The sequence below is a fragment of the Theobroma cacao genome, chromosome 5 (genome assembly GCF_053813885.1).
Source record: "Theobroma cacao isolate CCN51 chromosome 5, ASM5381388v1, whole genome shotgun sequence".
Classification (NCBI taxonomy): Eukaryota; Viridiplantae; Streptophyta; class Magnoliopsida; order Malvales; family Malvaceae; genus Theobroma; species Theobroma cacao.
Genome location: NC_142643.1, coordinates 39,398,161 through 39,425,401, shown reverse-complemented (window position 1 = coordinate 39,425,401; position 27,241 = coordinate 39,398,161). Strand labels below are relative to the sequence as shown.

Sequence of the window (27,241 nt, the reverse complement as noted above, 5' to 3'; positions counted from 1 at the left end):
CAAACTCACAAATTAAAAGTCACCTATGATGAAAATTCGACTCAACACTTAATATAACGTCAAGTCTTAAATTTAATGAGACAAAATACACCATTTGTAAATCCCACCTTGATGCTCTTTTATTTAGTACAAGCTTCTCGGTGGTCGTGACACTGTGACTACTTATTGCAAAGTTAAAAGGCAAAACAAAGAAAATTCATTTCCATAATGTGATTATGACCATTGAAGTATTAATGTTGGGGTTTTCAATAGGCGTCAGGATTTGCCAGGAGGTAAGCTTCAACGGCCTTGAATATTCCCAGGGCCTTTTCTTTGCCGGCCTTGATACCCTCTTCCTTAATCTCAAAGTCACCGATGGTGTAATATTTACTAGTGGTTTTGCATATGGATCCCCCAGCTGGAGATGGCTCCAATTGGGTCTCGTAAGTGATTTTCTCAAGTGTGTTCATCAAAGCATCACCTTCGATCACACTGTAGCTGTACACAAAATTATCTTTGTCGAGTGCCTCTACCTTCTCTATCATGTAATTGAATTGGCTTCCTGCAAGTGCAGACATTAAGGGAAATAAAGACTATAGTTATTACTTCTTTGGACAACAACCATTTTTTTTTTCACAAATAAAAGGATATCCTTAGTAATGATTCAAAGTATTTAATTTCTAAAAGGATACTTCAGCGGTTTAGAACTTGAAATCTTATATTTTGAAAATCCTGGTTTCCAATGTTGAGATAAATCACTAACCTTCTCCAAAAGTAACCTTCTTGATGCTTCCAGGCTCACCATTGCCTTCAATGTAGTCAACATTCTTAAAAGCCTGAGGAACAATCTTTGGGATAAGCTTGTCACCATCAAGGATACAAGCCTTAAACATCTTGGCTGGTGGGATTGCGGTAACAACCTCAGATTCATAAGTGAAAAAACCCATGATTACTGACAGTAGAGGAAATGATCAAATGAAGAGTGAGAATTGATTGATTTAGTTAGCAAAGGAGACTTTTGATTTGTGTAGATTTGAAACTAAAAGTGCAGTATTTATAGAGTCGGTTTGAAAGATTATAGCTTTTGTGGATATAGGGCTGTGGAATCTTTGGTGATTTTGGATGGTTCTATGCATGTTGACGATGTAATCAATGGATTTTAACTAAACTTTCAATTGATTCTGGTCTTTGCACCCATCTTACAATCTTTTCAATATAAAACAAACAAGCTTACGGCAAAACAACAAATTTGTGGATTTTGGAAGCCACATTATGAGAAGAAGATTGAAAAAGAAAAAAGTCTAATATTGTAAGTGAGAAAATATTTGAATTCAAGTGCTTGGACTGATATAAACTAATTGCTATGTTCAGCAAAGATTGCAATCAAAAGATCCTTGGTACTTGTGAGTCCATTCTTACATACCTGTAAGTTGAAAAGAATGAGAAACTAATTAATTTGAGAATTATTGTAAATGATTTATTTTTTTATTTTTTAAAATAAATTTCAGTAACAGCAGATTCAGCTGATAAAGTCACTTATCTAGACATAAATGATTTTTAGATTCAAATTTTATCAATACTCTATATTGATATTATTCAATATATGCTCTTAATTTTATTTTTTAAAAAAACAAGAAACCAGTTCCATCAAAAGATAATTTAAGAAAAAGTCTTCGAATTACGATCAAGTACTACACAAAATGATTTAAGTAGAATTTTGCAAATGAAAAAAAATTTTTTTATCTGATATTGGTGTTCTCACATGATAAAATATATAAACAGATTGGGACAAGGCATTTCTTCAGAAATACCCACATGGATCCAACAAGTGCAAAGCCCGAAGCCCCAAGCAAACCCAGAGTGTGCTACAAATCATTGAGCCATATTTCCTGGTAGGCTGCTTGGATGTTAATTGAAACAGAAAATCCAAAAGATTGGCATTCTTCCCCACGTTTATGTTAAAAAGATTTTGAATGGCTCCATTGATGAGAGCACCAACAGTCTGCTTCACTCCAAAACTACTTCCTAAACACCCCAGAAACAGGATGGCCTTGAATCCCAACAGCATGGCCGCTTCCTTAAACAACAAAACCAACAACAGGAAGCTTCCCATATTGCTGTTTGACATCATGGACACCATTGTCGGTGTCATGGGTTTTTCATTTCATTTCCTTTGTTTTTTCTTGTTTTGTTCTAATCCTTTCAAGGAACTAATAGAGTGCAAGCTTCCATACGCATGGATTGAGTTAGAAAATGGGGTGATTAATGAGGTAAAGCTCCTCAAATATAAAGTCGAAAAGTTTGGTTATATTGTTTCTCTAGATACTTGTTGAATAGAGTACTCTTACGAGATTGCATGTAAAAATAAAAATCACTTCATTTATACACATGTGAAGCATTTCAAAACATACATGACATAGAATCTAAAACTTTTAAAATTTCCTCCTTGCCATGGACTCAAAACTTCATTAGGGATTTGCAATGAAATATCAACACATGATCAGTTCTTCATATCCTGGTGGTGGCACCTAAAAAGATTGCAGTTGCAGTGTACAATTACTAGAAAAAAAATAATTAAATTTCCATCAAATTAACTCTTTCTAAACACTCAAACTTACCAGCGGATCTTTCTTCTAATTTGCCTTGCTTTGAATTTTGCTTATTCTTCGGATAAGCCCCATGCAATATAAACTTGATAACTTCAGTAACTGATCTAAATTTTGCTTTGGACTTCTCATGTTCAAAGTACTGCACAAAAGCCATCATCATTATAAAGTCAAAACAACAAGCAACTAGAATGGAACTTTGAGAATTGAAACTGCTGCAGTTTAATTATTAAGAAATGGTATATATGTTGTATTAAACTAAATTACCATGTCAAAGTTCACCCCGTAGGGCCTCTTCTTTCGATCAATGCGCCAGCCCTCCAATCTCTCAAAAAGAGAAAATTGACACACTTTTTCCTTCTGATCTTTTAACGTTTGGAGTTTCTCCTATAATATTGAATACAATTATACTAGAAAATTCTTGTTGTATATTAATATTGAACTAAAGTTTTCTGGGAATTGAAGAAGTAATTACCTCCTCAAATTTCATGGCATGAGCAATGCATTCATCGGGAAGCTTGAAAGACGTGTTGTTTCTTCCCACCAACGTTGCCTTGGCTCGTTTTTCCTTCTTTTCTTGTTGTGCGGATGAGCCAACCTGCAACACCAAATATACCAAGAACTATTAACTATCAAATATCAATCCCCACGATTGCTACATATATGAAAGCTTTGTTCAATGCAATTTTATTCATAGAATCAGAAGGATAAAAACTGCATCAAGTTAAAGTCAAATTTTACGCAAGAAAACATTATAATAATTGATATAATCACCTTTTGACTTAATGAAATATGTTCCGGCGACACATGGTATGATATCGGAGTCGGGTTGAGAATTTGATATTCTTCTCTTTCCTTCACCATTTTCACTTCATGCTGTTGCAAAAAATAAAAATTGTACATGTAAAACCATCAGTATGTCTTACAATGCCATGTATGTTGCAAAATCATTCATTTAACTTCTCTTTTCATTAAAAACTCAAAATTGATAAATTATTCAATCTGTCAAACTAAAATTTTACATTTAAAAGTAAAATTCAAACTCAAATTATTTTTACTATCAAGGCAGATAATTCTATAAAGTAAGCCAATCCCTTTGTTTGGTGCATGACTCCATACATAGATTTGAAAGAGAAAATACTTAAAAGTAAAAACTAAGAGATAAAGAAATAAAGTTTACCTTGATTACTTGTCTCAAATTCTTAGTCAAGAGCCGAAGTTGCTCGCCACTGTGGACGTTAAGACCTTCTCTAATTGGGCTTGAAACGCGAGCTCCGCGCACTAAAATCAGCCAATCGGAGATATCATGTGATTCGGTAGTCTCTATTGGGTCGTCCGACAGTAACCACTCCATTGTCTGGGAATGTATCAAGGAGTGGTCGCTCTCAGACAGGGCTGACATCTTCCCACTTTGAAAGAAAGATCAATTCATTAATTTCTGTGAGTGAGGAAGGCTTGAAAACAGCAGTGCTATATATATATGTCACGTTCCTTCTACTAATCAATCATATACATTCACCTATTCAAGGTTAATGCACAATCAGGTAATCATCATGGATTGGAGCGTTCCACTTAAAGAAGGTGAAAACACGTACTCTACTTATAGAATAAAATGCTGTCACAATATTTCCCACTCAATCTCACGTTTCATATGCTGCCCTTCGTTTCCATATTTGATTACCATATTTACTAAATTTTTCTTCCTAATTAGGGGATATATTAAAGTTTTTCATGTTAACTATGTTAGGTGATAAGTGATTAACCACAAATTATAAATGGTGAGCAACAGATTTTACATTATCCACTTGACACCTTAAAATCTATCTGTCTAATGTACATGTAAATTTTTAAAATTTAATATCTCACAAAGATTGACCCTAAAAAGAACAAATAAGGTAAACAAAATTATGTACATGAATCCTACATTTACTTTATTTTACCAAAATATTATTAAATAGTGTGCTTATTTAAAGAATGTGAAAACAACATCTAAAGAATCTTTTCTAAATTTTGCCATAATAATTAAGAAAAAAAAAATGTCTAACTCATAGTCATCTCATTCCTCTTGTGTTTTCCTATTTGGACAAGTAACACCCATTCATCAAATACGTTGGCATAAAATTTTAAAAAACCCCTAAACTATTTAAGAAAATTCAAATAAGCCATTATTCTTTTATTGCATCCAATGAAGGCCTTATATTGTTATTTTGAGCCAAATAAGTTTTTATAATTTTATTTTGATCCAAATAAACCTTTATCACTAGTGGTTGATTTTAATCCAAAGACACTTTCATTCTATGCCAACGTGGTACAAATGTAACATGCTGATATATTATAATAAATAATAATGTGGCCTGATTATATGGTCATATAGCATTTTTCACTCTTCATATCAATGTCATGTTAGTGCTACATAAATATAAAATAACAAGTGACATTTTCACTAATGAAAATTTATCAACTATTTGTTTTAAGAGCTTATTTAACTCAAAATAAAAGTATAAGAGCTTAATTAAATACAATAGAAGAATAAGAGCTTATTGTTATTTTCTTGAATAGTTCAGGAACTTTTTCAAGCATTATGTCATACACACACACACAGAAACAAAAAAGGATCTAAATGGGTACAATTAAAGGTGAGAAAAAATTGGATAAAGTTGACTTTGTTTGAGTTAGTCGACCAAAGTTCGGTTAATTCAGTTAAGTGAGTCGGTAAAGTTGGATTGATTTGGCTAAAAAAATTTAAAATAGGTTAACTGAAATAATTGACGTTATCTTTACTATTTTTGTAAGGTAAATCTTGAATGTATCTCACTCACAATTTTTCCATGCTCACATATAAGTTAAGGGATCATATTGCATTAAACAAATGACAAATAGAAAATAATCTTATTAGTATTTTTATTTTTGTTGATTTCAAATTTCACCTATTTGTTTTTATCGATGTAATTAATATATATATATATATATATATATATATATATATATATATAATATCTTATAAGGTTTAGGGTTTAGGGTTTAGATATACACACACATAAACATGAAGGATCTAAATGGGTCAGATAAAATTGAGTTATTTGACTTAGCCAATGAAAGTTAGTTAATTCACCTAAGGAGATGTAGGAGAGTTATATGGAGAAAAAGCACTAATGGTCTCTATTTCGCCAAATCTTTTTTCAAAAAGTTGCTAGTAATGTGGATGCTGATCAACACTTGCAAAAAATGATATGGGCTAATCTTGCTCCTCCTAGAGTGGAGGTTCTCTGTTGGCAAGTTCTTAAAGGAAAAATGGCTATTAGTGGGGGCAATAATCTCACAAGCCTAAAGCTAAATAATCAAATGAGGTATTTTTTATTGAAATTAAGGGAAAAAAAACTTTACTGTTAATCGAAGATCATTAAATACATATTATTATTAACTGATTGAAAATAGGAGAAATAGTTGAGAATTAATAGCATTGTGGGAATTAGGAACTGATAAAAAATTGAGATGTATTAAGCACACAATTAGGGAAGTGAAAAAATATATCATTTTATTAATTATCTTAAGTTTTGTATATTTTTAATATAATGAATTGTACTATTATAAAATTATGAGACCCATGAAAAATTGAGACCTAAAACTAGGGCTTTGGTGGCTTTATGGTATAGCCATCCTTGGCTTTTAGAGGTGCACTTGTAAGGAAGGGTCTCATCAATAGGAATTCTACTTTATGTGCAATTTGTAATAAGGATATGGAGACAGCGGACCACTTTTTTCTAAGATGTTATGACTAGTAAAGGATTTGGAATCATTGGATGGAGGCTTGGAATCTCAAATTGGTGCTTCCTAGCAACATGAAAGCTATTTTCCTTGCTTGGAATAATGTTATAAAAAAAATCAAGAGCTACCCTATTTGGCACATGATATCTTTGCTATCATATGGACAATTTAGCTATCTAGGAATAAGCATATCTTCAAAGGTAAGTTTGTTGACATTTATCAAATTTTTTATGTTATTAAGTTAAGAATTGGCTAGTGAGCGAAGGCTAAGTGGCCTTTGGAAAATTCTTCCTTTTTGGAGTTGTGAAAGAACCTTCAAGCGCTAAGGTAACAATGATGCTAAAAAAAGACAAATCGAAGATTGATTAGGTTAAGCCTTGTAGTGGATGCATGAAATTTAATGTAGATAGAGCTGTAAGGGGTTGTTTGGGTGAAGTCGAAATCAATGGTGTTTTGAAAGACAGTAAAGGAAACATAAAGATTCTTTTCTCCAAATCTATGGGAATTACGTATTCAAATCAAGGCGAGATCATTGCTATTAAGGAAGTTTTTCTTCATTTTACTACTTCTTCTTGGGCTTGAACTCATGAGCTCATTGTTAAATTGGATTCATCTAATGTTGTCAAGTGGTCCAATATGACGCATCTACTACTCCATAGAGGATGAGAAGCACTTTGTGTTTGGTGAATAGTTTGAAATATAGTCTTTTTAAATGGATAGTATTTTATAGCTCAAGATTAGCCAACCAACTTTCTAATTGTTTGGCCAAAAGACGAGGTTGAGCATTCAGATGATCTTGTTTAGGTTTTTCAAAAAACATAAATGGGTGGCGGTGAAAGGAGTACCAACTCATGTTGGAGCTATGAAACTTTTCAAAACATTTCCAACTATTAGGGTGAACTAGTTTTGGTTGAGGATAGTACATTGAACAAAAGGAGTTACAGTCAATGAATGTTACTGGTCTCAACTTATGAGAATGAAAGAATAAAGGAGATTATGGAACTTAAAGTTAAGGGAAGGGTTTATAAGCTTCTTAGAAATAAGATACAATTAATAGAGAAAGACGCGCAGGTAGAAGAAAAGAACTCCATAAAAAACACTGAAAATTCACCCTGGGAGATATCAAGTTCAAAAAAATTAAAGGGCAGTGGAAATGAAGAGGAAAAAAGAGTTGACATGTCTAGTATGAATGAAGTGGAAATGATTGAATTGGTAAAACTTGATTGTGCAAGAAAGTGAGGAAAGGTGAGGGAAAACAATGCAATTCAAATTCAAATGGTCTTCCTAACAACTTGAGAAGCAACTTTGAAAAAGGGAGCAACCAAAGTCAAATGATTGAGGAACATGCATAGAAAGTTGACTAAAAAGAGGGCATAAAAGGGGACACTATTATAGAAGCAAGATAGGAAAATATTGAAAGAAAAAAGAGAAAGAGGAAATGAAACCTAGATAAGAAGAGAAAGGAAGAATTAGAGGAAATGGAGATGGGCTTTAAAAATAATAAAAGAATTCAAGAAAAAAGCCAAGCAAATAAAGAAAGTGAGATGGTTTGGAAAAAAGAACATGGGCTCAAACAAAAAGATTAGGTCAACGCTAATAGTGAAGAGGAACAATTAGGTGAAGCCCAAGATATTGTGGGGTTGAGTAATGCAAAAGAGGAGCCCATGGAGAATGCACAAGTCCAATCAAATATAGGAAGGTTGAGAAACGAGAAGCGAGAAAAAAGCCTAAGTTGTGAGAAAAAGAGGCCCAAGCAAAAAACAAATGAAAAAAAAAAGGATGGAAAAACATAATAGAGAAAGAAAGACTACTTGTAAGAAATTTCATGGGCAACAAAACTAAAAAATTAGAAGGTGGGTTTGATAACAGATATTGAGGCAAAAACAAGTGGAGTGAATAAGGGAAAAAGGCGAAAAAAGAAAAAAGGGAGAAAGAATAAGAAATTCACATAAGAATCTGAAGAAGATGAGGATAAGATGGTAAATACATCATTTACAGATATTGATGTTATGAATCGAAATAACATCATACTATTCGAGGCAATGAAATGTTGGGAACTCAGGAAATCAGTTAAAATGATTAATTTGGTTAAAACTGACATAACCAACTTAGCTGACAAAAGTGATTATTTTGATTCAATTAATTCAATTGGTTAAAAAGCTAGTTAAAAATAACTTAACCAACTTAGCCGACAAAAGTCGATTACTTTGATTCGATGAGTTCAATTAAAATGATTATTTTGGTTCAGAAAGTCAGTTAAGTTCTTTATATCAGATTGGGTTGATTAAAAAGTTTAATGTTAGTTAATTGAATTAATAGACTTAATACTTACTTTTTTTGTATGATCAATCTAATGACAAAATAGCACATATTCTCATTAGCATTTTCTTTTTTTTTTTAATTTCAAATTTCATCTATTTATTTTATGTATGTAAATATATAATCCATGCCAATATTCAGCTCCTCAACGTAACAAAAAAAATCAATTTATATTTTTGTGAATTTTTTTAAACATTAATATCAATATATCATTGATTATATAAAACACTTACAAAAATTAAACATAATGCAAGACTAATATCTATCTATGAAATATGTGACTAGCATCTCACTTATTTATTCAAAAATGTGAAAGATTTTTTTATTAATCATTTTTTTTATTTGTATAAATCAATTACAAAAATTACAAAGCACTTTCTTGGTAGACAACTAAAGTAAACATGTATACAAGCACCATACGTTCATATTTTCTTAAACAACACAACAAAAACCCTACCTTTTCCCCTATACTACACGATTGACTACATTGGCTATATCCAAGTAGACAGCTAAAGTAAACATTTTTTTGGTAGCTACATCCAATTGCTTAACTAGCTCTGCCACCCGTTGCAACTCAAAGTAATGCAACAAGATGTGTCTTCACTGTTGCAGGACGTTTGTGCACACCAAGGCTAATTTTACTCAAAAAGAACAAATATCACCACAACCCATCCATTCACATCTTTACCAAAAGGGGTTCCAATTGAGACCTATTAGTAAAAACAACTTTTGGATACACGAAATGGGTAATAAATGGGTCACGAGTTATATTGATATAAGATAGCACGATTAACTAATCATATTTTAGATGTGTCTTAGACTGGTTAAGCTAGTTTGACATTTGTATCTTAACCATGTCAACATGATTAACAAACAAAATACAATTAGCCTAAGCCCAAACTTGCTTAAATGCATGTTATTTTTGTATCCTGTTATTGTAAATTTCTAGCAAAAATTTTCTTGTAGAAATTGAATCTATATGGAGAAAAAAAAAGCACTTTTGTTAGATTAACAAGGGTGATAGAAATACCAAAATTTTTTCAATGTAAAGTAACAGCTAAAGCAAGGAAGAATTTTATTTGGGGCATTGTACGCAATAGTGTATGGATTTTGAACCTGAAGGTTATTAGGGAAGCAATAGTGGAACATTTCCAAAGCTTGTTCCATAGGGAACAATGGCAAATATCAACCTTTTAGGGGCTTCCCTTCAAGAGGTTAAGCAAGGTGGATGCTAAAAGATTGGAGTTGCTTATTTGGATGACTAAGTTAAAATGTACAATATGAGAGTGTGATGGTTCCAAAGCCTCAGGCCAAATGGTTATAATTTCAACTTCTTTACTAAGTCATAAGTAATTGTGGGAGAGAAAATATTGGATTTTTGTTAGCTTTAATAGTTTGAAAATGATTAGAGTTTTAACATGACAAAAATTATCAAAATTTCTTCTCTAAGTGATCCTTGAATAGCTTGAGTGATCCTTGAATACTTTTGATACGTTTTTACGTTTCCTTACTTAATTGACATTTAAACTTGTATTTAAAGTTGTTTTGTGAAAAGAAAAATCTTTTATACACTTTAAATCTCAAGTTTAAGCAAGAGGAATCAACTGCTGAAAAGGAAACATAGATTCTTGCAAGATGGAATACTTAAACAAGCTTCTGAAAGCTCAAGAATCGATTCCCAATAGTCACGCAGTCGATTTTCGCAAGTCTGGGTAGAAAAATAAGCACAAAAAATCGATATCTAAAGAATGAAGAATTGATTCTCAAAAGAAGAGGAATCGATATCTCAAGAATGAAAAATTAATTCTCAAAAAGCAAAAAGCTTTAGACCAAAGAAGAATTAATATATGAAGAATGAAAAATCTATTCTCAAACTCCAAAAAAAGTCGTTAGACACAAAAAAGACAAGAAAAACTGCTAGTTTTGACTTTTCCAACACATTTTGGGTTAAAGAAGAGCTTAGAAAAAAATCATTTGATTAAGGATCAAATGAAATGAAGAAGAAGATCAAAAAGAGAGAAAAACTAGGTTAGAGCAAGCTACTCATATTCTTTCGAAAAGCTTGTAAGCTATACTTGAGCTTCAACTCCTTGTGCTTTCACTCTTATCTTTTGTAATCATTTTTATACTCTTCCTCCATATACTTATTCAGCAAAATTCACCTTTTAGCGATATATTTGCTTCAACCTTGTGAGAGAGAGAGAGGTTATGCCTAAACCTTAAAAGGTAGTGTTGAAAAGGTTATGCTTGATCCTTGAAAAGACAATAGTTATGCTTGATCTTTAAAAGGTAGAGGTTATGCTTTATCCATGAAAAGTAGTGGTTTGTAAAGGTTCTGCTTAATCCATGAAAAGTAATGGTTTGGAAAGGTTATGCTTGATCATTTAAAAAGTAGTTTTTATAGTGAATTTTAAGTTCCTTAGTTAGTCCAAGGAAAGGATGTAGGTGTTTATGGAGAGGACCGAACCTCTATAAATCGTTTGTGTCTTTTCTCTTCTTCTTACTCTTGAACTTGTGCCTTTTTCTCTTTACTCTTCACTGTCTCGCACATGTAATTTATTTTTCTGCGAAAAGATTTGAATATTTGTTTTTAAAGTTGCTTGTACTCTAACTCAATCTTCATTTCATTTTTTGTTCACTTTGATATATTTGTTCACTTTGCTTTGAAGAGTTTAGAGAATTTCCCTTCTTCTCCAACTTATATTTTTTACTTTGAAGAAATTTTTGAAACTCACAACTCACTCACTTTCACATTTATACTTGTATGTTTTCACTTTATACTGAAGAGATTTGAATGTTTTTCAACTTAATCTTCAAAGGATTTAAATATTTGTTTTTGAACTTATTCTTTTACTCACTCCTTAAATCTTTTTTGATATGTTTGCATACTTTGTTTTGAAGAGTTTTAAAATTTGTTTTCAACTTGTTTGTTCACTTCTTTTGGTTTGTTTCAAAGAGAAAACAAATTTGAAAGCTTGCCATTAAGCTTCAAAGTTTGATTTGTTAGAAAGAATTTTTGAAAATCCAATTCACCCATCTCTTGGATATTTTCCTCATTATTATTAAGCTAACACATATCTAATAAGTTTGTTGTTGAATTTATTGTTGGTGTAAAAGGGGTTTAGTTGGAATTCAAAAGGAATTGGTAAAATTGACTTCAATGCATGCCTTGAATTGATGCTATCTTTAAGACTTATTTTGCTCTTACCACTCTATATGCAATGGGTGAATATTCATCACCTTTTTCGATGCTTTTAATTAGGGGAATTATGGGAATAGCTTGAGGGATACAATGAAGCCAATGTTTAACTTTGTCTTACACTTTATGAGAGTAGATTTCTAGACACACTCAGGGGTTGTAAAGTTGTTTAGCTTTAGAGCCTATTTTATGTTATAAAAAATTTAGACTCTTTTAGTAGATGAAGGGAACATAAAGTGTTTATGTTTATTTTTTTAAGAATTTTTATTCAGAATATAACACCTCTCTTACTCTTTATTTTTTGGTCTTGTCTTGTTTGTTTGGTTTCCAAAATGGTTGGTAGCAAGTCCTTTACATAGACTTGTAAGTTTCTTTTCTTTAAAGACACAACTTTTCACTAAGGCACATCAATGCCTTAAAGAAACTTTCGAATTTGCAAAGTACAACTTTTGGATAAAGATATTATTCTAATAATTACCTTATGAAAATATAACCGTTTATATCATAAGAGATTACCTTTGAGCTACAATATGAAAAGATAATTTTTCATACTTAAACTTTTAAGTGGTGGTGTTTTTCCATAACCTTTGAATTTAGATGTGATTTTTCAAATGTCACTTTACCAAGAGATATAACTTTTCACATAAAAAACCACTTACAATCTAATAATCACATTATGCTACATTATGTGACATAACCTCTCAATTGATGTGACTTTCCAATAATCACAACTTTTCATATGAAAAAACATAACTTTCATTTAAAACTTTACATAAGAAGAGACATAACTTTTTTTCTGAAAATACACCAACATTTATGAGGTGTTATAAACTAGAAAAATACCTCAATTCAACTTTCATCACCTTTAATATCAAAACTCTCTAACCCTTCCTTTTTTAAGGATTTCAGGCTCATTGTATTGGTGAATAGTAACGATTTTGCTACACAAGAATCTTCTATAAGGATGGCTTGTGCCAAGGTGATCAACTATCCCCTTTTTTATACATTTTGGTGGTTGAGGTTCTCCATTTGCTGTTGACCCAGGTATAGGGGCTTAATCTTCTTAGAGGTATTCTTGTTACGATGTCAGGTATGAGACTATCACTCTTACAATTTGCTAATGGCACTATTCTCTTTCTTAAGGGAGACACTTAAGGGGTTGTGAATATTCATTGTCTTTTTCAGTGCTTTTAGTTATCCTTCGGTCTTTATATTAGTTTTGCTAAATCATTAATTTATCAAGTGGGAGTTCCAACTAATGTTTGCCAAGAAATGGCCAACATCCTTGGGTGTGGTGTTGGGTTTTTGTCATTCTCTTAATTAGGTATCCCTTTGGACGCTAATCTAAGCAACATGAGAACATGGGAACTGATAATTAGTAAATTTAAGAGTCGACCCGCTTTATGCCAACACAAGTAAAATTGAACTTATAAATTCAGTGGTAAATTCCCTCCTAGTTTATTACTTATCCATATTCCTTGCCCCAAAAGTGGTTATCTAACAATTTGACCAACTGAGGAAAGATTTTTTTATGGGGTAATTCATCAGATAAGAGAAATATTGTTAAGGTTAGATGGCAAGTTGTTTGCAAACCTAAAGCTAAAGGTGGGTTAGGAATTGCTAACCTTTCTTATAAAATACTTGGCTTTGTTGAGCATGTGGTGGTGGAGGTATGGCCATGAAAAGAATGCTTTGTGGAGGAGGTTATTAGTGGAGAAATATGGTGTGGATAAATTTCAGTGGGTTACATCATTTTCCAATTTAGTGATGATATCAACTGTATGAAGACATATTGTAAAACTTCCTGTGATAGAGGGGTGGGAGAAACTTGTTGGTAACTAGGCTGCGTATAAATTATTAGTAATGGTAGATGTGTTTTCTTTTGGCTCGATAATTGGCTCACAAATGAACCATTGAACATTGCTTTCTCGAAACTCTCTTCGATAGTACTCGAGAATAAAAGTAAAGTTTGTGAGCTATGCTGCAAAGGTGAATGGGACATCTCATTCGGACGTTGACTCTTTCAATGGGAAGCACATCTATTATAAGAGTTAATTCATTTGCTTCAAGGAATTACACTTATGGACAACAAGGTGGATAAATTGATTTGGTCTTATGACCCAAAAGGGATATTCTCAACCAAGGGATGTTCGGGGAATGTTGGAGTTAATGGCAACAGAAGAGGACCAAGGAGTTTGGTTTAAGTCAATATGGCAACTTACGATTCCCCTGAAGGTACAAGATTTTCTATGGCTAGCTATCCTTCGATGTACCCCTACGAAATACCTTTTAAATCGTAGGGCCTGCAATTTCATGATAATAACTTGTTATGTGTGTGGTGTGGTATCCAAGAGGAGAATAGCGATCATGTGCTAATGTCCTGTTATTTTGGCTGATGGTTTGGGGATGGGTTTTGAAATGGTGGAACCTCTCTTGGGTATGCCCTTAGTCAGTGGAAATGCTCATTATGACATGGGAAGGTAGTTGGCGGAAAGAGATTAGCAAGTGTAGATGGATGATGGTTTGTGGAGCAACCTTTTGGTCGTTATGGTTAGCTCACAATGACTCGGTTTTTAACAAAAAGAAACGGGATAGGGAAGAAGTGATGTTCTTTATCAAAATGTGATTGATGTTTTGGATTAAGGCTAGTGGAGCGAATGAAGCTTTCAAGGAGAATAGGTGGTGGGTTGAACCATAAAAAAACTGAGTACCTTAATAGCAATCAGAAGCATGTTGTGGTTTATATTGGTCCCCTCCCGATATATAGAGCTGAAATTTAATCTAGACAGTTCAACCCATGGAAAATCGAGTCCAGCTAGTTGCGCAAGGGGTCTTCATGACTCTCAAGGTCACGTGAAGGGTGTTTTCTATGACCCTTTGGGCATTCAAGATTCAAATGTTGTTGAATTAATGGCAATTTATAACGCTTTGAAGCTCTTCGCTTTTACATCTTCGGTGGGTTCGTATAAGCTCATAGTGGAAATAGATTCCAAGGTTGTTATTTCTTGGGTGCTAGAAGGAGTCTAAAGACCATGGAATGCGTGGAGAACGTTTAATGCCATCAATCGACTTTGCGCAACTATTGTCTGTATTCGATTTATCCATACCTCTTTTAGGGAGGCTACTACCATGGCTGTTGTAATGAAATTTGGGATGGATGGGGAGGAAATGTTCTATGCATGGTGGTGAGTTCCTCAAGTGACTTTTGAGATATTGTTGGCAGGCTTTGGCGATATGCTATTTATCCAAATGTAGGTGATTTAGTTGTTATTTCTTTCAGGCGTGATTTCTATTGCATTTGATGTACTTATTGCTCTTACTCAGGTGCATGTATTGGTTGTAAGCAATAATGGCTCTTTGTTCCGTCATTATTTCTAATAAAATATCAGTACTGATTGAGGGGAAAAAATAGATAATTTAACCACTCATTTGCAGTGGATATAACTTGATTACACGACAATTTCAAGCAAAATATATTTTTTATGCTCCTTCATTTAATACAAGCTTCTCGGTGGTCATGACGCTGTGGCCAATTATTGCAAAGCTAAAAGGCAAAACAAAGAAAATTCATTTCCATAATGTAATTATGACCATTGAAGTATTAATGTTGGGGTTTTCAATAGGCGTCAGGATTTGCCAGGAGGTAGGCTTCAACGGCCTTGAATATTCCCAGGGCCTTTTCTTTGCCGGCCTTGATACCCTCTTCCTTAATCTCAAAGTCACCGATGGTGTAATATTTACTAGTGGTTTTGCATATGGATCCCCCAGCTGGAGATGGCTCCAATTTGGTCTCGTAAGTGATTTTCTCAAGTGTTTTCATCAAAGCATCACCTTCGATCACACTGTAGCTGTACACAAAATTATCTTTGTCCAGTGCCTCTACCTTCTCTATCATGTAATTGAATTGGCTTCCTGCAGGTGCAGACATTAAGGGAAATAAAGACTATAGTTATTACTTCTTTGGACAACAACCATTTTTTTTTTCACAAATAAAAGGATATCCTTAGTAATGATTCAAAGTATTTAATTTCTAAAAGGATACTTCAGCGGTTTAGAACTTGAAATCTTATATTTTGAAAATCCTGGTTTCCAATGTTGAGATAAATCACTAACCTTCTCCAAAAGTAACCTTCTTGATGCTTCCAGGCTCACCATTGCCTTCAATGTAGTCAACATTCTTAAAAGCCTGAGGAACAATCTTTGGGATAAGCTTGTCACCATCAAGGATACAAGCCTTAAACATCTTGGCTGGTGGGATTGCGGTAACAACCTCAGATTCATAAGTGAAAAAACCCATGATTACTGACAGTAGAGGAAATGATCAAATGAAGAGTGAGAATTGATTGATTTAGTTAGCAAAGGAGACTTTTGATTTGTGTAGATTTGAAACTAAAAGTGCAGTATTTATAGAGTCGGTTTGAAAGATTATAGCTTTTGTGGATATAGGGCTGTGGAATCTTTGGTGATTTTGGATGGTTCTATGCATGTTGACGATGTAATCAATGGATTTTAACTAAACTTTCAATTGATTCTGGTCTTTGCACCCATCTTACAATCTTTTCAATATAAAACAAACAAGCTTACGGCAAAACAACAAATTTGTGGATTTTGGAAGCCACATTATGAGAAGAAGATTGAAAAAGAAAAAAGTCTAATATTGTAAGTGAGAAAATATTTGAATTCAAGTGCTTGGACTGATATAAACTAATTGCTATGTTCAGCAAAGATTGCAATCAAAAGATCCTTGGTACTTGTGAGTCCATTCTTACATACCTGTAAGTTGAAAAGAATGAGAAACTAATTAATTTGAGAATTATTGTAAATGATTTATTTTTTTATTTTTTAAAATAAATTTCAGTAACAGCAGATTCAGCTGATAAAGTCACTTATCTAGACATAAATGATTTTTAGATTCAAATTTTATCAATACTCTATATTGATATTATTCAATATATGCTCTTAATTTTATTTTTTAAAAAAACAAGAAACCAGTTCCATCAAAAGATAATTTAAGAAAAAGTCTTCGAATTACGATCAAGTACTACACAAAATGATTTAAGTAGAATTTTGCAAATGAAAAAAAATTTTTTTATCTGATATTGGTGTTCTCACATGATAAAATATATAAACAGATTGGGACAAGGCATTTCTTCAGAAATACCCACATGGATCCAACAAGTGCAAAGCCCGAAGCCCCAAGCAAACCCAGAGTGTGCTACAAATCATTGAGCCATATTTCCTGGTAGGCTGCTTGGATGTTAATTGAAACAGAAAATCCAAAAGATTGGCATTCTTCCCCACGTTTATGTTAAAAAGATTTTGAATGGCTCCATTGATGAGAGCACCAACAGTCTGCTTCACTCCAAAACTACTTCCTAAACACCCCAGAAACAGGATGGCCTTGAATCCCAACAGCATGGCCGCTTCCTTAAACAACAAAACCAACAACAGGAAGCTTCCCATATTGCTGTTTGACATCATGGACACCATTGTCGGTGTCATGGGTTTTTCATTTCATTTCCTTTGTTTTTTCTTGTTTTGTTCTAATCCTTTCAAGGAACTAATAGAGTGCAAGCTTCCATACGCATGGATTGAGTTAGAAAATGGGGTGATTAATGAGGTAAAGCTCCTAAAATATAAAGTCGAAAAGTTTGGTTATATTGCTTCTCTAGATACTTGTTGAATAGAGTACTCTTACGAGATTGCATGTAAAAATAAAAATCACTTCATTTATATACATGTGAAGCATTTCAAAACATACATGACATAGAATCTAAAACTTTTAAAATTTCCTCCTTGCCATGGACTCAAAACTTCATTAGGGATTTGCAATGAAATATCAACACATGATCAGTTCTTCATATCCTGGTGGTGGCACCTAAAAAGATTGCAGTTGCAGTGTACAATTACTAGAAAAAAAAATAATTAAATTTCCATCAAATTAACTCTTTCTAAACACTCAAACTTACCAGCGGATCTTTCTTCTAATTTGCCTTGCTTTGAATTTTGCTTATTCTTCGGATAAGCCCCATGCAATATAAACTTGATAACTTCAGTAACTGATCTAAATTTTGCTTTGGACTTCTCATGTTCAAAGTACTGCACAAAAGCCATCATCATTATAAAGTCAAAACAACAAGCAACTTGAATGGAACTTTGAGAAATGAAACTACTGCAGTTTAATTAATAAGAAATGGTATATATGTTGTATTAAACTAAATTACCATGTCAAAGTTCACCCCGTAGGGCCTCTTCTTTCGATCAATGCGCCAGCCCTCCAATCTCTCAAAAAGAGAATATTGACACACTTTTTCCTTCTGATCTTTTAACGTTTGGAGTTTCTCCTATAATATTGAATACAATTATACTAGAAAATTCTTGTTGTATATTAATATTGAACTAAAGTTTTCTGGGAATTGAAGAAGTAATTACCTCCTCAAATTTCATGGCATGAGCAATGCATTCATCGGAAAGCTTGAAAGACGTGTTGTTTCTTCCCACCAACGTTGCCTTGGCTCGTTTTTCCTTCTTTTCTTGTTGTGCGGATGAGCCAACCTGCAACACCAAATATACCAAGAACTATTAACTATCATATATCAATCCCCACGATTGCTACATATATGAAAGCTTTGTTCAATGCAATTTTATTCATAGAATCAGAAGGATAAAAACTGCATCAAGTTAAAGTCAAATTTTACGCAAGAAAACATTATAATGATCGATATAATCACCTTTTGGTTTAATGAAATATGTTCCGGCGACACATGGTATGATATCAGAGTAGGGTTGGGAATTTGATATTCTTCTTTTTCCTTCACCATTTTCACTTCATGCTGTTGCAAAAAATAAAAATTGTACATGTAAAGCCATCAGTGTGTCTTACAATGCCATGTATGTTGCAAAATCATTCATTTAACTTCTCTTTTCATTAAAAACTCAAAATTGATAAATTATGCAATCTGTCAAACCAAAATTTTACTTTTGAAAGTAAAATTCAAACTCAAATTATTTTTACTATCAAGGCAGATAAATCTATAAAGTAAGCCAATCCCTTTGTTTCGTGCATGACTCCATACATAGATTTGAAAGAGAAAATACTCAAAAGTAAAAACTAAGAGATAAAGAAATAAAGTTTACCTTGATTACTTGTCTCAAATTCTTAGTCAAGAGCCGAAGTTGCTCGCCACTGTGGACGTTAAGACCTTCTCTAATTGGGCTTGAAACGCGAGCTCCGCGCACTAAAATCAGCCAATCGGAGATATCATGTGATTCGGTAGTCTCTATTGGGTCGTCCGACAGTAACCACTCCATTGTCTGGGAATGTATCAAGGAGTGGTCGCTCTCAGACAGGGCTGACATCTTCCCACTTTGAAAGAAAGATCAATTGATTAATTTCTGTGAGTGAGGAAGGCTTGAAAACAGCAGTGCTATATATATATATGTCACGTTCCTTCTACTAATCAATCATATACATTCACCTATTCAAGGTTAATGCACAATCAGGTAATCATCATGGATTGGAGCGTTCCACTTAAAGAAGGTGAAAACACGTACTCTACTTATAGAATAAAATGCTGTCACAATATTTCCCACTCAATCTCATGTTTCATATGCTGCCCTTAGTTTCCATATCTGATTACCATATTTTACTAAAGTTTTCTTCCTAATTAGGGGATATATTAAAGTTTTCCATGTTAACTATATTAGGTGATAAGTGATTAACCACAAATTATAAATGGTGAGCAACAGATTTTACATTATCCACTTGACACCTTAAAATCTATCTTTCTAATGTACATGTAAATTTTTAAAATTTAATATCTCACAAAGATTGACCCTAAAAAGAACAAATAAGGTAAACAAAATTATGTACATGAATCCTACATTTACTTTATTTTACCAAAATATTATTAAATAGTGTGCTTATTTAAAGAATGTGAAAACAACATCTAAAGAATCTTATCTAAATTTTGCCATAATAATTAAGAAAAAAAAAATGTCTAACTCATAGTCATCTCATTCCTCTTGTGTTTTCCTATTTGGACAAGTAACACCCATTCATCAAATACATTGGCATAAAATTTTAAAAAACCCCTAAACTATTTAAGAAAATTCAAATAAGCCATTGTTCTTTTATTGCATCTAATCAAGGCTTTATACTGTTATTTTGAACCAAATAAGTCTTTATAATTTTATTTTGATCCAAATAAACCTTTATCACTAGTGGTTGATTTTAATCCAAATACATTTTCATTCTATGCCAACGTGGCACAAATGTAACATGCTGATATATTATTATAAATAATAATGTGGCCTGATGATATGGTCATATAGCATTTTTCACTCTTCATATAAACGTCATGTCAATGCCACATAAATATAAAATAATAAGTGACATTTTTACTAATGAAAATTTATCAACTATTTGTTTTAAGGGCTTATTTAACTCAAAATAAAAATATAAGAGCTTAATTAAATACAATAGAAGAATAAGAGTTTATTGTAATTTTCTTGAATAGTTCAGGGACTTTTTCAAGCATTATGTCATACACACACACACAAACAAGAAAGGATCTAAATGGGTACAATTAGAGGTGGGAAAAAATTGGTTAAAGTTGACTTTGTTTGACTTAGTCGACAAAAATTTGGTTAATTCAGTTAAGGGAGTCGGTAAAGTTGGATCGATTTGGCTAAAAAAATTTAAAATAGGTTAACTGAATTAATTGGCGTTATCTTTACTATTTTTATAAGGTAAATCTTGAATGTATCTCACTCACAATTTTTCCATGCTCACATATAAATTAAGGGATCATATTGCATTAAACAAATGACAAATAGCAAATAATCTTATTAGTATTTTTATTTTTGTTGATTTAAAATTTCATTTATTTGTTTTTATCTATATAATTAATATATAAAAATATCTTATAGGGTTTAGGGTTTAGATATACACACACATGAAAATGAAGGATCTAAATGGGCCAAAAAATTGATTTATTTGACTTAGCTAATGGAAGTCAGTTAATTCTGCTAAGGAGATGTAGGATAGATTTATATGGAGAAAATGGTCTCTATTTCGCCAAATCTTTTTTCAAACAAATTGCTGGTAATGTGGGTGCGGATCAAAACTTGCGAAAAATGATATGGGCTAATCTTGCTTCTCCTCAAGTGGAGGTTCTCTATTGGCAAGTTCTTAAAGGAAAACTGGTTGTTAGCAGGGGCAATAATCTCACAAGCCAAAAGCTAAATAATCAAATGAGGTATTTTTTATTGAAATTAAGCAAAAAAAAAAAACTTTACTATCAATCGAAGATCATTAAATACATATTACTGTTAGTTGATTGAAGATAGGAAAAATAGTTGAGAATTAATAGCATTGTGGGAATTAGGAAGTGATAAAAAATTGATATGTATTAAGCATATAATTAGAGAAGTGAGAGAATATGTCATTTTATTAATAATCTTAAATTTTATATATTTTTAATATAATTAATTATACTATTATAAAATTATGAGACCTATGAAAAATTGGGACCTAAAACAAGGGCTTTGGTGGCTTTATGCATAGCCATCCTTGCCTTTCAAAGGTGAACTTGTAAGGAAGGGTCTCATCAGTAGGAATTCTACTTTATGTGCAATTTGTAATAAGGATATAGGGACAATGGACCACCTTTTTCTAATATGTTATGACTCGTAAAGAATTGGGAATCGTTGGATTGAGGCTTGGAATCTCAAATTGATGCTTCCTAGCAACATGAAAGCTCTTTTCCTTGCTTGGAATAATGTTATAAAAAAAAAATCAAAAGCTACCCTATTTGGCACATGGCTATCTTTGCTATCATATGGACAATTTAGCTATCTAGGAATGAGCATATCTTCAAAGGTAAGTTTGTTGACATTTATCAATTTTTTTATGTTATTAAGTTAAGAATTGGCTAGTCAGCGAAGACCAAGTCGCCTTTGGAAAATCCTTCCTTTTTGGATGTTGTGAAAGAACCTTCATGTACTAAGGTAACAGTGATGCTAAAAAAAGACAAACCGAAGATTGATTAGGTTAAGCTTATAGTGGATGCATGAAATTTAATGTAGATAGAGTTGTAAGGGGTTGTTTGGGTGAAGCCGAAATAAGTGGTGTTTTGAAAGACAATATAAGAAACATAAAGATTCTTTTCTCCAAATCTATGGGAATTGTGGATTCAAATCTAGTCGAGATCGTTGCTATTAAGGAAGTTTTTCTTCTTTATACTGCTTCTTCTTGGGCTTGCACTTATGAGCTCATTATTGAATTGGATTCATCTAATGTTGTTAAGTGGTCCAATATGACGCATCTATTGCTCCATGGAGGATGAGAAGCACATTGTGTTTGGTGAATAATTTGAAGTATAGTCTTCTCAAATGGACAATATTTTATAGCTCAAGATCAACCAACCAACTTGCTGATCGTTTGGCCAAAAGACGAGGTTAAGCACTCAGATGATCTTGTTTAGGTTTTTCTATTATGTTTTGTTGCATGTCTTCATTTTCCTAAACTTTTTCTTTTTTTCCATTCTTGATGGCTGTGTTGGCATTTTTTTTATAGTTGAATGGCTCTTTGTTTTGTTGGCTGCTATTTTATCTATGAGTAGTTTGTGTTTATGTGTTGTTGTTTAGTTGTGAATAGCTGTTTTTGAGCTATCTCATGTACTTTGATTATGTTTCCTTGTGGGCCTGCACTGTTTTAGTGTGAATCCTATTTTAATAAAGTCTTGCTTTTCAAAAAACATAAATGGGTGGCGGTGAGTGGAGTACCAACCCATGTTTGGAGCTATGAAACTTTACAAAACATTTCCAACTGTTAGGGTGAACTAGTTTTGGTTAAGGATAGTACATTGAACAAAAAGAGTTACAATCAATGAGTGTTACTAGTCTTAACTTATGAGAATGAAAGAATAAAGGAGATTATGGAACTTAAAGTTGAGGGAAGGGTTTATAAGCTTTTTACAAATAAAATACAATTAATAGAGAAAGACGTGCAAGTAGATGAAATGAACTCTATAAACAACATCGAAAATTCACTATAGGAGATATCAAGCTCAAAAAAATTAAAGTGCAGTGGAAATGAGGACAAAAAAGGAGTTGACATATCTAGCATGAATGAAGTGGAAATGGTTGAATTAGTAGAACTTGACTATGCAAGAAAGTAGGGAAAGGGGAGGGAAAGCAATGCAGTTCAAATTCAAATGCTCTTCCCAACAACTTGAGAAACAACTCTGAAAAGGGGAGCAACCAAAGTCAGATGACAAAAGAATATGTATAGAAAGTTGACTAAAAAGAAGGCATAAAAGGGGACATTGTTATAGAAGCAAGGTAGGAAAAAATTGAAAGAAAAAGGGAAAGAAGAAACGAGACCTGCATAAGAAGAGAAAAGAAGAATTATATGAAATGGAGATGGGCTTTAAAAATGATAAAGGAATTCAAGAAAAAAAAGCCAAGCAATAAAGAAAGTGAAATGGTATAGAAAAAAGACCATGGGCTCAAACAAAAAGATTCAGTCAAAGCTAATAGTGAAGAGGAGCAATTAGGTGAAGCCCAAGATACTGTGGGGTTGAGTCATACAAAAGAGGTGCCCATGGAAAATGCACAAGCCCAATCAAATATAGGAAGGTTGAGAAATGAAAAGCGGAAAAAAAGCCTAAGTTGTGAGAAAAAAGGACCCAAGCAAAACAAATGAAAAAAAAGAATGGAAAAACAGAAAAGAGAAAAAAAGAAGAAGCCATGGAAAAAAAAGAAACAGAGAGAAAAAGTGAAAAAGACGAGGTAAGAAGTCAAAGATTAGCTAAAGATGAAAGCGAAAAGGGCGAAAAAGAGTACTTACAAGAAATTTCATGGGCAACAAAACTAAAAAATCGGAAGGTGGGTTTGTTAACAGATATTGAGGCAAAAACAAATGGAGTGAAGAGGGGAAAAGGAAGAAGAAAGAAAAAAAAAAGAGAAAGAATAAGAACTTCACATAAGAATCTGAAGAAGATAAGGATAAAGTGGTAAATACATCACTTACAGATAATGATGTTATGAATCGAAATAACATCATACTATCTAAGGCAAAGAAATGTTGGGAACTCAAGAAATAAGTTAAAATAATTAATTTGGTTAATTCAGTTAAAATGATTAATTTGATTAAAGCTAACATAACCAACTTAGCTAACAAAAGTGATTACTTTGATTCAATTAATTCAATTGGTTAAAAAGCTCGTTAAAATCGACTTAACCAACTTAGCCAACAAAAGTTGATTACTTTGATTTGATGAGTTTAATTAAGATGATTATTTTGGTTAAGGGAGTTAGTTAAGTTCTTTATATCGGATTGGGTTGATTAAAATGTTTAATGTCAGTTAATTGAATTAACAGACTTTAATACTTACTATTTTTGTAAAGTAAGTCTAATGACAAATAACACATAATCTCATTAGCATTTTTATTTTTTTGTTAATTTCAAATTTCATATATTTATTTTTATGTATGTAAATATATAATCCATGCCAATATTCAGCTCCTCAATGTAAAAAAAAAAAATCAATTTATTTTTTTATGAATTTTTATTAAAACTTTAATATCAATATATAATGAACAATTTCAAAGACCAACCTGTTAGGGGCTTCCTTTCAAGAGGTTAAGCAAGGTGGATGCTAAAAGATTGGAGTTGCTTATTTGGATGACTAAGAAAAAATGTACAATATGATAGTGTGATGGTTCCAAAGCCTCAAGCCAGATGGTTATAATTTCAACTTCTTTCAGAAGTCTTGTGAGAGAGGAGAAATTTGAGTTTTGTTAGCTTTAATAGCTTGAAAATGATTAGAGTTTTAACATGACAAAAATGATCAAAATTTCTTGTCTAAGTGATCCTTGAATAGCTTGAGTGATCCTTGAATGCTTTCGATGTGTTTTAACGTTTCCTTACTTGATTGACATTTGAACTTGTATTTGAAGTTGTTTTGTAGAAGGAAAAATCTTTTATACACTTTAAATCTCAAGTTCAAGCAAGAGGAATCAACTACTAAAAAGGAAACATATATTCTTGGAAGATGGAATGCTTAGACAAGCTTCTAAAAGCTCAAGAATCGATTCCTAATAGTTAAGTAGTTGATTGTCGCAAGGCTGGGTAGAAAAATAAGCACAAAAAATTGATATCTAAAGAATGAAGAATTGATTCACAGAACAAGAAGAATCGATATCTCAAGAATGAAAAATCAATTCTCAAAAAGCAAAAAGCTCTAGACCAAAAAAGAATTAATATCTAAAGAATGAAGGATCTATTCTCAGACTCTAAAAGTAGTCATTAGACACGAAAAAGACAAGAAAAACTGCTAGTTTCGACTTCTCCAACACATTTTGGGTAAAAGAAGAGCCAAGGAAAAAAATCATTTGATCAAGGATCAAATGAAATGAAAAAGAAGAGGAAAAAGAGAGAAAACCAAGTTAAAGCCTCATATTCTTCGGAAAAGCTTGTAAGCTATATTTGAGCTTCAACGCCTTGTGCTTTCACTTTTATCTTTTGTAATCATTTTTATACTCTTCCTCCATGTACTTACTCCACAAAATTCACCTTCTAGCAGCATATTTGCTTCAATCTTGTGTGAGAGAGAAAGGTTATGCCTAAGCTTTAAAAGGTAGTGTTGTAAAGGTTATGGCTTTTTTTTATAATTAAGAGAGAGGGGATTCGAACCTTGCTCTTTAGGCAGGAGAATTATGCACCCACCAATGAGTCAAACGCTTAGGTGCTTGTAAAGGTTATGCTTGATCCTTGAAAAGACAAGAGTTATGCTCGATCTTTAAAAAGATAGGGGTTATGCTTAATCCATGAAAAGTAGTGGTTTGTAAAGGTTATGCTTAATCCATGAAAAGTAGTGGTTTGGAAAGGTTATGCTTGATCATTTAAAAAGTAGTTTTTATAGTGAATTTCAAATTCCTTGGTGAGTCACAGGAGGGGATGTAGGTGTTTATGGAGAGGACCAAACCTCTATAAATCGTTTGTGTCTTTTCTTTTCTTCTTGATCTTGAACTTATGCCTTTTTCTCTTTACTCTTCATTGGCTCGCACTTGTGCAATTTATATTTCTATGAAAAGATTTGAATATTTGTTTTTAAAATTGCTTTTACGCTAACTCAATCTTCAATTCATTTTTTATTCAGTTTAATATATTTGTTCACTTTGCATTGAAAAGTTTTGAGAATTTCCCTTCTTCTCCAACTTATATTTTTTCCTTTGAAGAAATTTTTGAAACTCACAACTCTCTCACTTTCACATTTATACTTGTATGTTTTCACTTTATACTGAAGAGATTTGAATGTTTTTCAATTCAATCTTCAAAGGGTTTGAATCTTTGTTTTTGAACTTATTTTTTTGCTCACCGCTCAAATCCTTTTTGATATGGTTGCATACTTTGTTTTGAAGAGTTTTAAAATTTGTTTTCAACTTGTTTATTCATTTCTTTTGGTTTGTTTCAAAGAGAAAACAAATTTGAAAAACTTGTCATTAAGCTTCAAAGTTCAATTTGTAGAAAGAATTTTTGGAAATCCAATTCACCTCTCTCTTGAATATTTTCCTCATTATTATTGAGCTAACACATATCTAATCAGTTTGTTGTTGAATTTATTGTTGGTGCAAATGGGGTTTAGTTGGAATCCAAAAGGAATTGGTAAAATTGACTTCAATGAATGCCTTGAATAGATGCTATCTTTAAGACTTATTTTGCCCTTATCACTCTATATGCAATGGGTGAATATTCATCACCTTTTTTATGCTTTTAATTAGAGGAATTATGCGAATCACCTTAAAAATACACTGAAGCCAATGTCTAACTTTGTCTTACACTTTATGAGAGTAGACTACTAGACACATCCGAGGGTTGTAAAGTTGTTTTGCCTAAAAGCCTATTTTATGTTGCAAGTAGATTATAAGAAATTTAGACTTTTTTAGTAGATGAAGGAAACTTAAAGTGTTTATGTTTATTTTTTTGAGAATTTTTATTCAGAATAAAACACCTCTCTCTTTATTTTCTAGTCATGTCTTGTTTGTTTAGTTTTCAAAATGGTTGATAGCAAGTACTTTACAATAGACTTGCGAGTTTCTTTTTTTTAAGGGCATAACTTTTTCATTAAGGCACATCTATGTCTTAAAGAAACTTTTGCATGTTGCAAGGTAAAATTTTTGGATAAAGGTATTATTCTAATAATTACCTTGTGAAAATATAACCATTCATATCATAAGACATAACTTTTGAGTTATAATATGAAAAGATAATTTTTTATATTTAAACTTTTGAGTAATGGTGTTTTTCCATAACCTTTGAATTTAGAGGTAATTTTTCAAATATCACTTTACCAAGAGATATAAC

At 32.3% G+C, this 27,241-nt stretch overlaps 2 protein-coding genes across 2 annotated transcripts; both read right to left on the bottom strand.

The window, feature by feature from the left end:
* Positions 1 to 245: 245 nt before the first annotated feature.
* LOC108662123 (major allergen Pru ar 1-like) lies at positions 246 to 987 on the bottom strand. The gene is made up of 2 exons (XM_018121273.2): positions 743 to 987; positions 246 to 541 (listed from the first exon to the last, which is right to left on the bottom strand). The coding sequence occupies exons 1-2, from the start codon at positions 924 to 926 to the stop codon at positions 246 to 248; spliced, it is 480 nt and encodes a 159-aa protein (XP_017976762.2). The 5' UTR covers positions 927 to 987.
* A 14,326-nt stretch (positions 988 to 15,313) lies between these two features.
* On the bottom strand, positions 15,314 to 16,226 carry LOC108662233 (major allergen Pru ar 1-like). The gene is made up of 2 exons (XM_088806564.1): positions 15,982 to 16,226; positions 15,314 to 15,780 (listed from the first exon to the last, which is right to left on the bottom strand). Exons 1-2 carry the CDS (start codon positions 16,163 to 16,165, stop codon positions 15,485 to 15,487), a joined length of 480 nt encoding a protein of 159 aa, XP_088662690.1. The 5' UTR covers positions 16,166 to 16,226; the 3' UTR covers positions 15,314 to 15,484.
* Positions 16,227 to 27,241: the final 11,015 nt, after the last annotated feature.